This window comes from Anolis carolinensis, chromosome 3 (genome assembly GCF_035594765.1).
Source record: "Anolis carolinensis isolate JA03-04 chromosome 3, rAnoCar3.1.pri, whole genome shotgun sequence".
NCBI lineage: Eukaryota > Metazoa > Chordata > Lepidosauria > Squamata > Dactyloidae > Anolis > Anolis carolinensis.
The window spans coordinates 241,409,756-241,426,567 of NC_085843.1; the positions used below are offsets into that span (position 1 = coordinate 241,409,756).

Consider the following 16,812-nt stretch of genomic DNA (forward strand, 5'->3'; position numbering starts at 1 on the left):
GTCGCTTCTGGTGTGAGAGAATTGGCTGTCTACAGAGACGTTGCATAGGGGACGCCCGGATGTGTTACTAGAAGGCTTCTCTCATGTCCCTTTATTATAGAAAGCAGCATGCAGGGGCTTTAGACAACTACACAAGGTTCCCAGATCTCAAGACTGGCCCCTAGAGTAAAAGGTAGTATTCTGGTACAAGGGTGCTGCTTTGAAAAGATTTTTATTCTTTACTATATAACTGTAGGCTACTTTGAAAAAGCTGTTCTTCCTTTCCCCAACTCTGAAACCATTACAGCCATTAATGGGGAAAAGTGGTCAGTGTAAAGATCTGAGCTCCCTCGGGAATTATTGCATATTGTCATACTGCTTTTATGCCTGATGATTAACCTTCTCAGTTTTCTTTCCACTGTCTTTTGTTGTTCTTGCATACTTTCAAGTCACTTCCAACAAATGGCAACCCAAAGCTAAATCTATCACAGAGTTTTCTGAGGATCAGCGTATGTGATTTGCCCAAGGTCATCCAGTGATTTTCAAGGACCAGTGAGAATTCAAACCCTGGTCTCCAGAGTCATATGACCTCATCATATGGGTCTAAAATCAGCGGCATTCACCAATCTAGCCCCAGTCACCCATGGAGCAAACCAGCTTCCATCAGACGATGTTGTCCCAGCTCCGTGGGTGAAGGAGGGCAAAACTGGCATGCTGTTGTGGCAATACAATAGGCTTCCTGTGTTGACATTGACCTTAATGGGGGGAAGCCCCATGTGATAAGCTGCCAGAGGAGCCCGGTGATGTGGGACGTGAGACGGCGGCTTCCCCATGCCCCGTGGCAAAGCGGAGTGATGTAGGACACTTTTGGAGGCCATGTGACAGTTGTATATCTGACACTCAAACCACTACACCATGCTGGCTCCACGTTCCTTACTCTCTCCTAAACGATTGAAGATATAGTTCTGTTTTCTTTGTTGTTATGAAGTGTATTTTAGCAAACATTAGTACAATTTTCTTTTCTTTTTTTAGTTCTGCTTGATTTGATTCTGTTTTAATTCTTAATTTTAACTTCTTGTCTTTCTGTATGTTGCACACTCTCTAATTCTTCCAATTTCTACCTAAACAGTTTCTACTCTTATTGTCTTCTTTCTTTCTGAACTCCTGTCTACACTGATCTCTGTCTATTTTGCACCTACACCTGCTGGCTAAATGTTTTTTCCTTCCCCTAATCCTCTTTTTCTCTACCCTTCCCCCTTGCCTGCCAACTAGTTTGGGATAAAATTCTTCTTCTTCTTCCCTTCTCCCTCTCTTTCTCCCTCTCATTCCCTTTCTTCTACCACTAATTACTTTTATCCTCTTACTTCCCCTTCCTTTTCTTTATAGCTTTCAATTTTTCTCCCCTGATCTCCATCAAGAAAAACATGAAATATTTGTGATCCGTTAAAAAGAGACAACGGGCATGATATTGCTAGTATGCTTTTCCAAACAACCACTCTTGGCAATTGTTGAGAATAAATCTCTTCTAGTCCATTTGTATCAGGAAGGACCATGTGGAACAACCACCTTCTGCCTTTATTTTTTAATCCCTGCTGTGCATGGAAGTCCACAAAGAAACAAGACAATGTAATTTCTGCTTCATTAAACAAGTTAATTTCCTGCCTAGTCCTCCTGGGACATCAAAGTGTCTCATTTTAAAGCCCACTGCAGTATGACTTGAGGGCTCCCCATGGACTAACCATGAGAGTCTTCTAAATGCTCTGTTATGTATTATTCCACTGGTCATGATAAACAGCATTCCCAGTTTAATGGCAGATACAACCATGCCACTATTCTAATAGTTTGTAAGAGTAATCCTCTATATAAAAACATTGGTTCCTTAAACTTCCTACTGATCAAAATATGTTCATAGAATCTATAGTTGTCATGGGATTCCCAGTAAACTTCATTGAGACTATAGACCCCATCATACACATGAGGCCCCCACCCGCCCCTTCTTTTTCTTTTTTACTAGCAATCACAACAAGGCATTGGCACCCTGTCCCTGTTCTCATCAGATAGAGGAAAGAGCCAAAAAAGTGGGTTGCTCAGATGTAGCTAACCAAAATACAGCTTATTATTGATGGGGTGAAACCACAGCCTGAGTCATGTGATGGCACTTAGCAGGCCCTGTCCCTGAAGAGCAGCAAGAAGCCCAAATCCCCTAGTGTGATGAGGTGGTATGTAAGAATCACTCGACATGGTGACATGAAAAGGATATTAAAAGCCATCCTATCTGAATATTCTCTACCTGCAAGATGCAATTTTTTGAACACACTAGAAGACTGAGATACTCTAAAGAGGGCAAACATTGTGAAGCAATATGAGCATACATATTAGGGTTGTCCAAATATTCGTTATGTTTCTCGTTTCGTAATTATTTCGTATTGTTCTTGTTTTTTAAAACGAGTATTGAAACGTTTTCCCTGGGCGCAACTGGCAATGTAATTCGAACCATCGTTGGCCCATTCTCTAATTGTTTCTTAAAATTTTCGTTAAATTTTTTCCTTCCAAATTTTTTTTAAAATATTTATTAAAAATTATTTTTTATTTATTTTTTTGTTTCTGCAACCTAACATGAATGGGAGCCTAGCGCAGCCTAACATGGCTACCGCTCCCTGGCCAATCAGAGTCTTCCACGATGGCTGAAAAAGGTGGGGGCTAGCGTCCTCCGCATCCGCGTCCTCCGCAACGGAGCCAAGCCATTCTGGGCTAGGATACCGAGGAGAGAGGGTGTTTCGCGCGCGCTGGGAAGCTGCTTGCTTGCTTGGGGGAGAGAGGGCTAAGTGACTGGGGTAGAGTGTCTGTTGTTGCTGGTTCGATATTGTGTTTCTTTGGGGGGAAATTGGCTTGGGGCAGAGTCCTTGCTGTGGCTGGCTTTAGGGAACTTTTATTTTCCAAAGGACGTCTGTGTCCCTGTAAGCGGTAGGGGTGCTTTTGCTTTCCTTTCCTACTCCTGAGGGAGACCCTTTGCCTTTCTTTTTTTCTTTTTTGGAATCATTCACCACATAAGCCCTTCTTTCCAATCCTGAAAGGGGGGAACTAGAAAATTATAGTTTCCTAAGGACATCTGCTCAGTTTGTAATCCCAAGCCCCCGGGCTGAGTGTTATTGCAGCAATCACAAAGACACACATTGTTTTCAAACCTAAAGGGTACATTGGAAGAAATAGTTTCCAAAGGACGTAGGGCACCCGCCAAGGCATTGCTTCCCTCGCACTCCGTTTCTATTCCCAAGCCTTGGACTGAGTTTTATTTCTGCAATCACAAAGTCAGACATTGATTTGATTCAATAGAGGGTCCACAGCAATTTATAGTTTCCAAAGGACGTGGGCACGCCTGCCAAGGCATTGCTTCCCTCGCGCTCCGTTTCTATTCTCAAGCCTTGGGCTGAGTTTTATTTCTGCAATCACAAAGTCAGACATTGATTTGATTCAATAGAGGGTCCACAGCAATTTATAGTTTCCAAAGGACGTTGCCAATCCTGTCAAGGCATTGCTTGGCGTGTGCTGCATTTCTAATCCAAAGTACTCAGCCAGAGTTTCATTTTTGCAATCACAAGGTCAGCCAGTGGCACCATTGATCAAAAGGTTCAAAGGCAATTTATAGTTTCCAAAGGACAGTGGCACTCCTGCCAAGGCATTGCTTGGCGTGTGCTGCGTTTCTAATCCAAAGTCTACACAAGTAGAAGAGGGACTTTTACAGTGATAAGAACCCAATTGAACAGGAAATAAGACTTTCAAACCAGGAACAGGTTTCTTCAAATATTGAAAAATAATGTATTATAAAAAGTTATGAAAATTTGCCAAAAATCATAGGAGACAGGAAATGTTCTGCAATTTGTTGAGCAAAGAGTGTTGAATGTGATCTCCCACTGTACCACATTTGATGAGGATAGCTCAAGAAATGAGGGCAGGAGACCCCCAGAAAAGTCCCCCCCTGGTTTCCTGTTTTTTTGCTATTGCGCATGCGCGTCCGCCATTTTAGAAACATTTTAGAAGCATTATGAATTTTCGGAAATATCCGAAAATTTTGGGTGAAACATTTAGAAATAATTTCTATATCGAAGAGCCGGCACCCCCTACTTTAGAAACGAGAATTGAAACAATTTTTCCATCGATCGGACAAGCCTAATACATATATACAAACTAAAGAGGTCTGGAAAAGTATGAAAGTACCCATTCTATTCACTGTGACACATGTTTAATGTTGAATAGAGCTTTGGCACTAAAATCCTGTGCATGTCATTTCCAATCAAACATCTGAACTAAAACAGCCATGACCTGACACTAAGGGTTTAACCATATGTCATAGAGGTTACATTCTGGTTGTATTTCTGATTCAAGATGTAAGATGCATTAAACAGTTACATAGTAGCAGGAAATGAGTTCTTGGATCCATGCAACCTCTTCCCATGACTGCTTTTCTCTGGCTCAGGTTTCAAGAGTATCTTAGTAGAAGGAGCTTTGAACAAATTTAAGGAAGCTCTCCTGCTGAATTTCAACTTGGAATTAGGACTGTTGCCCTTCAAGAAATAACCTGACATTAGTTTAATTTTCTTTTAACAATGAAAGTTCTAGATGTATATTTTAGTACTAAAGGCTTAAAAGTAAAGTAAATAAGGAGTCAGGTAGCAGACAATGCATAAACTCCCTTGTATAACAAATATAAGGTAGTACATAGTTCTTTTATAAGCAATACTTGAGGCAGCAATGCCAAGGCTGGAAACTGACCCTTTTCCGGTGCTATCCACTTGAAAGAATCCAGGTTTAATACCTGGAAAATTCTGAAATTGGTTAAAAAAAAAAACCAGTCTGAAATGCTGGGGAGTTGCACAGTCAACAACACATGGCTAGATAGATAAATACTATGACCCAGTATAAGGCACTTTCCTATGTTCCTATGGCCAAGATCCTACCTAAAGGAGCTGAAGAACAACTTTATGCTTATAAACTAATGAAGGCAATTGCACATTTTAAGATTGCATGCACATTTCATGGACATGAGGTGGTAATAGCAGCAGCAGGGAAGCTTCAATTTCTATTGAAAAAAAATAAGCAATGATCACTTTTTAAAGTAGACTTGTTTTTCCAAGATGTCAGGAGTATGGTTCTGTTTTTCTCCATCAAAAAGGACAAATACTCCCTTGTTCTACTTTTTTTAAATAGAAAAAAATGTCCTTTTGTTACCATGAAACCACTATAATTGGCAATGTGGTAGTAGATTTGGAATTTGGAAGGATGGTGAGAGATCGCATGCTTTTTGAGAAATACAAGCTAGCCAATTCCTGAATTTAGCTAAAACAAGCTTTCCCAACTCAAATCTCTGTACTCCTGTTGCTGTCTTATGCATGATAGGTTCAGCTACAGAAGCTACAGAATCAACTTAATATGATTGTCTGAAATGAAATTAGTCTATTCGGTTCATGGTTGTGAAAACAAAGGTATGCATGCAGTCCAACTGCATGTACACATGATATCTTGAATGAATAAATCTGTGTGGTTTTTTAAAGTGGCTGGTTGATTTTTTTCCAACATAAATTGAAGTTTTGCTGTTGCTGCTACCACTACCATCCACATGAAGAAATTAAGTCCTTGCTTATTCTTTAAAACAGGGTGCATGTGATCTGTTTACTTTATTTTCAACATAAATGTGTGTGTGTGTGTGGGGGGCTGCTGCTGTCATATCGCAAGCATTTTCAGTATGGTGGCAAACTTAGTGATTCAACAGCAGAGTGCTCTCCATTATGAATCAGGCTGCTAGGGTGTTGAATGCAACCCTCCATCCTTAGAAAATTGCTCGTTCTTGCTCCAGAGTTTCTCTGTGCCTGCTTAAACACATCTGCAGCCGTAAACAATCCCTGGTGAACATTTCTTGGTCTCAGCTATTATTAATGTCCAGAACTTGGACAAAGAATATACAGCACAACAAAAAAATTATTTGTGTCTTGATTTTTTAGGTCTGTTTCTGGAGTTGTTTGGAGTACTGATTCAGAAAATTGCATTGGATAGGTCACATCAGTCTATCTTCTTAGATATAATTATCATGATTTTTTATGGGTGAGCAGATAAAAACTAGTATTACTTAATTATTTAATAAATTTATACCGCACCTTTCCCGACTTAAGGTCCCATAAAACATTAAAACTTTAAAACTACCAATAAATACATCATATTTATGGTACATGCCATGTGTTCTGTATCTCAAAAACTATAGCTGATAGGGGGAAACCGGTGCCATTTTTGGAATCAGCATGTCTGATATACCTCAAAATAGGGCTAACATTTGAGGCATCAAAATGTGTGTTGGCCATTGATTTGAAAGTCTAAGATGCATCACAAATAGCATTATGAATCAGTTAAGAAATACACGCTGGAACTCTGATTCTGAATCAAATAGGAGGAAATTTGCTCATCGGCACTCAAATAATCTTGGCATGATCAATTTTGTTTTATCCTGCTTAATTGAAAACAATGATGTTAGAAACGTTTTCTTCAATGAAGGAATTCTGCGTGTGTGTCAGCATAACACCTCTTTCATGGAACTTGATGGAAGGTCTAGACATCATCACAAGGATGTAAATCCTCACTTGTCTCATCCTCACATCTCAAAACATTTCTCCTCTCATGTGGGGTATTCTCTGTCCATCTCAGGAGATCTTTTTCTTTTGTGATTACTATTTTTGAGCAAATTGCAGAAATTGCTCAAATTGTATACCTTAGCTACAACAGCTTGCATGGTCTATTACAAACTGCCATAATCAGATAGGTTGTTTCTGTTCACCAGTCTGTCTTTCTGTGATTGCTGTGCATGTGAGTGCTCATGTGCATAGCCACTGCTTAACAAAGGGAAAGGATGCTAATTTCATAGACAGACATTTGTTTACAAATTACAGAAACTATTACCAGAAAAGCACACTGTAGTCCTATTTACATGCAGGAGGTGAGAAATCTTGCTGGAGTTAACAAACTTTCAACAAGCTGCCTTGATATGTTGGGGTAGTCTGTCTTGCCAGCAAGAACTAATTTAGCAAGATTTCTTCAAATCCCTACTGAGATGTGGGACTTCAATCCATGTCTTCAGTTTGCATCCTTCAATGTTTTCTTGCTGTTTCTTTCATCTTTTTTTTTTCTTATCAGAGAAAACCAGTCAAGGAAGAAAGATGGAACAGCTGTACAATGCATTTGAATGGTGAGCATTATAGAACCTTCTGTCACAAAGCCCCCTTTGAATCAGTTTCTCTGTGTTGTTTTCTGTTGTGAAAATTTCATTTCTGGAAGATATTGCTATGTGTTTGAGAAAGCTGAAGAGGTATGACAAATGACAGCATAATTGCTGGATTTTTCTCCATAACAGCTTTAGCTTTTCTGTTACCACAGTATGTTATTCTATCATTAGGCTTCTTAAAATACTTCTTCTTTTATTAAGTTGACTTGAGTGCATATAAAAGTGGGGTATGAAAGTTTTTTAAATAAATATATACAGTATTGCCTGTGATACACACATTCATCTTACAAAAACTGTTCACAGCTTTTCAAATAACTTTCAGACTGTTTAGGCAGAGACAATAAAGAGGGGGAAATATTAGTGTGTTAACATTTGTTTTATTAGACTGCCACCACGCCCCTTCAAACTTCCACAGACTGTTTCAGAGTTGGGTGGTGATTTGAATTCAGGTTTTCCTGATATAAGGATACACCTAGCTCTGACAAGTTTGATAATACAGTATTACTATGTTTTTTCCCTATGGAGGTAAATAGGAACATTGGGGTAAGGTCACCAAGAAAATGGCTTGGGGAAATAGCAAAATTCAACCTGTCTCAGCCTCACAGTCTCACTATGAGGAAGAGAGCATGGGAATTACCCTGCTCAGGCTTATAAATACAGCTCTTTCACAGTGAAGTGAGTTATAATAAGTTATTTTTATATCCCGCCACCATCTTCCCGAAGGGACTTGAGGCGGCTTACAAGCGAGAACAGGCCCAGAACAACAAAGTTTATGACCTAAAACACATTTTAAAAGATAATACACATATACCAATCTGATTAAACAATAAAAACAGCAAAATATAAAAACATCCATTAAAATGAATCAAAACAACAATCAATAACCAGATTGGGAAAGATCAGAAATTGGAGAGAACTGGCCATGGGTTTGTGCAAAGAGTGTTGGGGCAAGATCAGAAATTGGAGAGTGCTGGGCATGGGCTTGTGCTGGGACTGGAGTAAAGTGCTGAGTTCACTGTAATGATCATTTTGGGCTGGAACATCCAGGTTTTGAGGTCCCTGCAGAAGGTGGATAGAGTGGGTGCTAGCCTAATTTCCCTGGGGAGAGAGCTCCAGAACTGGAGGACCACCACTTAGAAGGCCCTCTCTCTTGTCCCCACCAACCGTGCTTGTGACCGTGGCGGGAGCAAGAGAAGGGCCTCCCCAGCAGATCTTAGAGCCCATGCTGGTTCATGGAAAAATATGCGGTTGCAAAGATAGGCGGGACCCAAACTGTTGTAAAATAATCCATGAGGTGTAAAACATTCTGAAAGTCCAAAATGGCAACAAAATCCTTTGACTAGAGATTCAAAAGGATGCAGGGTGTTTCCAGCACTGGCTGGATCTACACTGCCCTTTATTCCAGGATCTGCAGTTAACCTCATCATCTCTAGTAGCTGAAAAATACAGCTCTCTTAATTTGTTTCTGCCAGTCCCCCCCCCCCCCCCCACCACCACCACCACCTGTTTTCAGGGATCTAGCAAATAAATGCCTGAAATTTTTGAATTAGTTTCAGTCCAAATAAATATGTGCACACCCCTAACCTTACCCACAATTTTGATTTCCATGGTTTCAATGACACCCAGTCAACCACATTCCAAAATATTACTGATACAGGATTTCATACTGCCTGCATTTTCAGGCATCTACAGAGGTTCTTGGAAGGTATCCTCTAAAGATAACAGGGGATTACATAGATATGAATAAGCAAAGCCAAGGAAGGCACCGTATTATCATTCCATCCACTTCAGCATCCATTTGATGCCAAGCATCCTTGGATCAAGCATGAGCTATTGTATTTATTTCATTCATTTAATTGTTGCATTTCATTGTTTGCAAGCCATCTGAGGACAAAACCTCAGCACATAAATGCATCAACAGTGGCAACAACAACAATGATCAATTACTGCTGCTACCTGTTACTATTAATATAGTTAAAATTATTATGATTATTATCAAACTGGAGTACACCCCATCATTTTGCATCCTAAATCCTTTAGTATGCACAACCCACTACACATTTGGAAATGCAAGTTGTAACACAAATTACTTATATGCAATACAGCCTCTGGGCAGGAGATCTTCCAACTGGATGTTAATGATTTGAGTCTTATTTTTATGCTGCTCCTCCACTGTGGGTCAAGCAATCAGAGTGTTCAGGAATTCACTTAGAATTGTGACTGCTCATTCTTTCCGATAGACAATGGTGACAGTCCAGTGCTGCCTTTGTTTACACAGCACATTTAATCCTGTGTTTTTAATTTTTTAAAAAATCTTTCCACATCCGCTCAGAGAAGATGATAATTTTCTGAAATTAAACACTTAGCTTGATTGCTGTTTTGTTAATTGCCACGCTCACAACCCCCTCGATGCTCCTGCCTGTTTAACATGGATAATGCCACAAAGATGAGCAGCATCAAATTGGTGTGCAGGTGGACAGGCGGAAGCATGGAAGCTTCCTCATGTTTGCTCATGCAGACAAATTGCCCAGCATCATTGCACAAAGGGCAAGGATTAAACTGAAGTGTAATGTATTTTTAAAGCCACATAAAAACAAGATGAAAGCAGGAATTAAGAGAACTGTATTTCTAAATCCATTCTACACAGCTGTATAAAATCCAGATTATCTGCTTTGAACTGAATTATATGGTAGTGTAGACTCAGATAATCCAGTTCAAAGCAGATAATGTGGATTATCTGCCTTGATATTCTGGATTATCTGGCAGTGTAGAAGGGACCTAAAACAATGGTGTGTGTAAAGAACACTGCAAAACATAATAGCTCATATTATGTTCTGGGAAGGTCTGTTAATGCACCGTAAACAAACATTTCCATATAGTTCATTTAAGCAAAAGGCCATTTGAATTTTGCAGAAAAATGCAAACATGGACTTGCTGTTAGCATACATAATTGTCTGTTTAGTGTATAAAACAAACCTTTATTTGTTTAGTTATTTCCTAGCTTAATGGTTTGAGCTTGCATCCAAGATGTAATTTCCACTCACCTCAAGGATCCTTCACTCACTTGTAACCCAACGATAACTGAACATGGCTTGTTCCAGTATAACTCCTTTTAACTTCTTCACAATCACACATGAATCAGTGGGTATGAGTATAGTAAGGGAATTGAACCTTTGTCAGAATGTCTAGGGCAGTGGTTCTCAACCTGTGGGTCCCCAGGTCTTTTGGCCTACAACTCGCATAAATCCCAGCCACTTTACCAGCTGTTAGGATTCCTGGGAGTTAAAGGCCAAAACATCTGGGGACCCACAGGTTGAGAACCACTGGTCTAGGGGCTTGTATTTGAGCTGATAATGTGAACGACTGTGGTGTCTTCTGATATGTTTTGTGCCTTGTGTTTCAGACAGGCATACAGGAAATGCTTTTACACTGTTATCAATTCACTTCTTATGAGTGGGGAGGTTTATAGACAATATCACTTGTAAAAGAGCTGATTTTATGACCATAGGTGGATTTACATGGATATCAGAAGGAAGGATATGTTTGTCATTTTCCTTTTGTGTTTACGTGTAATTTCTAATTGTGCATTTCCACCTGAAGGGATAAGATCAAATTGCATGTACATAACAGCCAAAATGCAGTGGCATGGTACTGACATATTTTGGATTCCAGTCCAATATAAGATTGACCATACTGACCAGGGATTCTGGGAGTTGTGATTTTTAAAAATCATTTTACAAGCTCTGAGGATGACTGCTTTTTTGACAAAAGAATTATGTGTGTATAGATGCACTGTAAGGAGAAATCGAATTTTTTTCTATGAGATCTTACTCTTACAAAGCATATAAGGAATGTTAAAAAATGCTCTTATCTTTGAATTTTACTTTTTAACGCCCTTTAAAATACAGATGAGAGATTGGTAAGATTACCTTACTAGGGCCACCTCTCTAAGTACAGCCCTTCCTCTACTAATACTGTCCATACCCCTGACTCTTCAGCTGGACTACCCTCTTCAAGTGGGGAGATGGGCTTATAAAGGTTATTTCTGACTCTATTCTTGCTTCTTATTTCTTGAGCAGTTACAGAAAGCAGGAAAATGAACTGCCTTAGCAACAAGGGACCCTTTCAGACTAGATAATTAGAACACCATGATTCCACTAACTGCCTGTGGAATTCCAGGGCTTCTGGTTTTGTGCCCATCTTGGTGAGCATTTTTGTTTGCATGAAAATTCAGATGAAGGCTTGTACACAGTACCACTTAATATTTATATATTTTTTTCTAGCAGATGTCTTTAACGTTTGTTTTTTTCTATATGATTTCCCCAAATGTATGAAATTTTTGATCAGAGACATGCACTGAAAACTTTTGAGAGGTAAAATATGACATCTCATTTCATATATTATTTCAAGAAGAATAAATTAGGCCAGTTTACATTAAAAATGAAAATGAAATAAATTCATCTTTTGTCCCTAAGCCAAAAAAAAAATGTTTCCTGAAACAGTGTGATGTGACAAGTAATACACAATGGGTAAAGATAATACTGCAACTGTTTGGAGATGATGATGGTGGTGGTGGTGATGGTGGAGGAATGCTTTTTAAAACATGGATGCCAAAATCTAGAGGGTTTTGCTAAATGAGAGTGCAAGATTTCCAGAGGAAACAGACCTGTAGCTTGAAATAGCTTATACACACACATAAGGCAGATTGGGAGGGAGGATGAGAGAAAGAGAGAGATAAATGGAAACAAACCACCTTGTATTCATTTACAGAAATTATTATAACTTGGTCATTGAAAATATTCAGTGTGCTATAATTGTATTTTGCAGCCCAGTATCACAGGAAATAAGACCAGTTTGCAATATTTCACAATGCAATCACTGTCCATACAAGAGGTCAAAACTGTGAGCAATACAGACATTTTCAAAACCACATAAAAGAAGCATCCAGACCCATCAAAAGCTGGGAATAAAATGAAAATGTGTCCCGAAAATACAAACAATTAAATAAAAACTCATTGGGTGGAGGGTTATTGGGATGGCAAGATGGACAGATGGAGAGATAGCTGTTACCAGTTGAAAAGTAAAGTAGTGTGAAGATGGATAATATGGGTGAATGGGCAGACAGATGGCTAAGATAAGGGTACTGATCAGTTCCTTTGAACCTGAGAAAGGCGTTCAAGTTTGTTTCTGTTAAAATTGCTTAATTAGACTAATTAAAGAGAAGAGAGTTGACATAAATACTATTTTTTGTAGGATCAGAGCAAGCAATTTTCTACATCATTTGTCATTACTGGGAGCCTGCTTTTTCAGGCATGGTTTTAATAAAGCCCCATGTGGACTCTGAATGTACGCACACCCCACACACAATTGAAAGTGAACGCATGGGGATACAGCTGCCTATAATAATGTGCTTTTACCATTATTGTCTGCATAGGCAATCACTCTTGCAGTTAGAAATGAATTGCGTTTTTAGGTCAGCAACAAAACAAAAAAAGAAGGGAGGACAGCAAAACTAAACTGTTAAGCATCCATATCTGAATCACTGCCAAATCTGCACATTCGATTCTTTCTGTGCCTTCCTATTAACCTTTCTTTAAATGCTTCTAGTGTTTGGCATCCCATTTTGTCCTGTTTAAACAAGTGTTGGGTGCTAACACGTCATCTCTTATTGCAAAAAAAAAAAATCCTTGTGGTCTTTTATGCATCATTCACATCCTTAAAAGCACCGACAACAAATGTGCATCAGCTGGATAATTACAAGCCATGTCTAAAAACAATACCAATATCAAGTTTTCAAAATAATGGTGGCCTGTGGCAAAAATAGTGAAGGGGAGGAAGTGAATGGACAGATGGTGAGTTGGGAGACAGCAGACAAGCAGATCATAGGAAACAATACCTAAAAGGGAAAGCAAATGCTCCATAGGAAGATCTCAACAATAATGAGGAGAGTAAAGTTAGATTGCACTCTTGAGAATCCAAGATTAGACAACAGACCAAATTATTATTTGACCTCTTTACATGCGGGTCATATTAAAGCTCTTGGCTTATTGGGGAGAGGGAAGTTCCTTTATGTGAATGGTCAAGCAAGTGGGTGGGTGGATACAGTTAAAGTGGAGGGGAAAAGGAAAAAGCAGGCAAAACAGACAAAAGAGCACAAATGAAAGAGGTAAGTTGGATAGTACTTGGTTAGAGATAGAAATGACATCAGGCAGGCACAAACTTAACATGACAACTTGACAGAGTTCTGATTCCTGACAGACAGGATGCTGAAATATTTACACCAGGTTTCTTTTGCGTACTCTCCTATGGGAGTGGAATTAACAAAGAATTTCCTTTTTGCATGTCTTAAACAAAGCAGAAATTACCATCCCCTTTCTGCAGTCAAAACAGATTGTCATCTATTGTTGCATTCAACTGTCAGTTCTTCCCTTCATTAAGCTTTCAGCCAGGGTCACCACCTGGTAGTTGTCCTTTCCTCACTTTTTTTTTTTGGACTGATATGCAGAATTCATGTACACATACACCCAGATCTGTTGTCATCTGCTTAACTCCCCATATTCTTTACAACTTCTTGTAATTTTTTTTGCCATTGCAAAAAAAACCCCTCTGGAATTACTAGTATCTATTAGAAATGAATCTGGATGGGAGAAAATGAAGATTAGATAAACTCTGGATGAAATCATTTCTGTGTGACTTTGCTATTGAGTTGTTCTTCATCTGCAATGTATATCCAGGCACCTTTCTTGATGGTGTTTCTGAGAAGAGCATCTCAGAAGGTCCAGTACTCTAAATACAGCACTTTGTCATCAGGGAACATGTTCTTGCCTTAGGCCTGCTTGCTCTGTGATGGCTTTACTTTACAATAGTTGCAGGAACAGGCTACAATTATTTAAAATTTCACAACCATGCCACAGTGCAAAATAAGTGATTAAAATGCAGAGTGGCTCCCAGTTGCCTGCAGTTCCCAAAATGTATGCTGCCCCTTGACTGGTCAACCTGCTGAGGAGAGAAAATGATGTGTGCTATACTGCATTTTGCTAAATGTTCCAGACCCAAAGTCACCTATCCCATAGGTTCTCCAATTAGAGAAATAGTTAAAAGTATTTTCCCAGCAAAATGGGGGAGGGAACCTACCCAAAAGGCACCAGATCCCAGCTGATCTTGTAAACTAAATAGGATAATTTCTGGTTAGAACTTGGATGGAAAATTTCAAATGAATATCTGAAGCTGTAGGCTGTATTTCAGAGGAAGAAACGCCTCTGAATGTTCGTTTTCTAAGAAAACTCTATAAAATTAAAAGGGTTGCTATAAGGTGACAAGCGACCTGAAGGCTCATGCATGCAAATACACATGGGAGAAAGAAAACTGGAAAAAAATGACATATTTTTCTGGAAACCCATTGCAAATTGTTAATATTACTAAATTATCAGACACAGATGTGATGTCTTAAAATTACCTTGACGTTGTTAGTTCATGTCAAGCACATAAGAGCTATAAAACAGCAATTGTGGCACTTACCAGCTTGATTGGTGGTGATGTTCACAGAGACATGCTGTGGTGGGAATGGACTTTTGTTAGAAACTCCATTCACTGCCTGGATCTCAAAAGTATATGGTGTGTGGGCCCATAAGTTGCTGATGAAAACACGGGTTTCTGTGAGGCCCAACTGCCTTGGTACAAATTCCACATTGTCATCACAGCGGGAGCAGCTACGGCGATCTGATCGACACTTCTTGCAGACAATGTTGTAAGTTACATCCTCACGGCCTCCTGTCTCTCGAGGTGGATGCCATTCTAGTATAATTGATGTCTCGTTGACTATAGAGATCACATTGCGAGGCCCTGAAGGAACACCTGTAAGTAAAGTTTATGCAGATAAATGTCTGGATGCCATCGAGTGGATACTTTTGCTGAAATGGTACAGATTAGAAAACCTTGGATCTGATACAGTGTTCCCTCGCTACTTCGCAGTTCACTTTTCGCTCCCTCACTGTTTTGCGGGATTTTTTTTGTGGTCAAAGACACTCTCAGAATGCCTTGGACCTTAATGCTAATCAAAAGTGGTATCTATCTATCAAACTAACCAATTAAACAACACAAAGCAACTCACGGACTAGGCAGCAGCGGTGCCTGCCTTTTGCACATGCACCCTCGCCCCTCCCCCTCTTCCAGGAAGGCTTCACTGGCCTGGGAGTTGCAGGTTTACAGCCTTCTCTGCCAAATTGCTGCCCACCTCACCAGACTACAGGGCAAAACAGGCTTACAAAAGAGAGAAAGGCCACCTAACTACTAAATATAAGGTATAAATATTAAAATAAATATAGTGTCCCTACTTCACGGATTTTCACTTATTGCGGGTGGTCCTGGAATGTAACCCCTGTGATAAGTGAGGGAACTATATATATATATATATATATATATATATATATATATATATATACACACACACACACACACACACACACACACACATACATACACACACACACACACACATACATAGGTAGTACCTCTTGTGACTTCCCATTAGAAAGAACCCAAGGAGACAAAAGGTTTTCTCTTCTCACCTAACTGAGAGTTTTGTCCAATACTTGATATGAACATGTGCCCTCTTCAAAATTTCAGTAATTATCTTAACTGAAGAAATAGGAATTTCTGTTAGGAGTTATGGGAGTTGAAGTCCAAAACACCCGGAGGGTAGAAGTTTGACCATGCCTGAGCTAAATCAATCACACTTGCAGAATAATAAAAATCTAATCAACTAAAATGCATTAAAATTACCGAATAATTTACAGCAGCCAACAGAGCCAGTATGAGTCACCAGAAATTTCTCTGATTACTCAAGATCTCTTCGCATGGGGTTTTTATGGTCCCTTTTCCCTCTTCAGGATGGGGTCTGCTGAGTGCCATCAGATGACGCTGGCTTGGGCCCGCCCCATTACCCCTGAAGTGGAATGCCACAATAGAGAGGAAAGTGTATTTTGTTCAGCTCCAATGGAACTACCCAATCCCCCCCCCCCCCATAATGGGGAAAAGGGTAATGTGGCAAAGAACACTGCCACCATTTCACCCAGATGATGCAGACAGGGACAGGGTTCCAATATGCCTTGTCCCATCCCCATGGGGGATGAAGAGAGGGAGTGTGGATGCCAGGGGGCAACCCGTGCACCTGCCGTCTTCCCAGTGTCTGCCAGTGAAACGGAACAGCCCCAGGGGCTGTGTAAAGAGGTCCTAAGGCTAACAACTAGGTCTGCAACAGTTAGAATATTTTCCTTCTTTCTTGCATTGATTTGTGTTGACTCATTGATTTGGATCACCGAGGATGTTGAGCTTTGTAAACAGAATACTGCAGAGCACTTGCTCTCTGCTTGCAGCATATTTTGGTCTCAGATATTTGGACAGTTGCTTTTAGAATGCTCATTATTTATTTATAAAAATTCTATCAATTTTTCTTTCAGTGACTAATGGTGAAAACCACCACTCTTATCTTCCCCATATCATCCTTATACCAACAACCCCATATGGCATGTTAGGCTGTGGTAGAGTGACAGATCCAGTGGGTACTAGAA

At 39.7% G+C, this 16,812-nt stretch overlaps 1 protein-coding gene across 8 annotated transcripts in view; it reads right to left on the minus strand.

The window, feature by feature from the left end:
- ephb1 (EPH receptor B1) overlaps positions 1-16,812 on the minus strand; it is an 802,587-nt gene that overhangs the window by 414,458 nt on the left and 371,317 nt on the right. For all 8 annotated transcript variants that reach the window (XM_062976501.1, XM_062976500.1, XM_062976498.1 and 5 more), the window contains exon 5: positions 14,762-15,097. In XM_062976501.1, the coding sequence (XP_062832571.1) occupies positions 14,762-15,097 (336 nt within the window). The remainder of the gene's footprint in view (positions 1-14,761; positions 15,098-16,812) is intronic.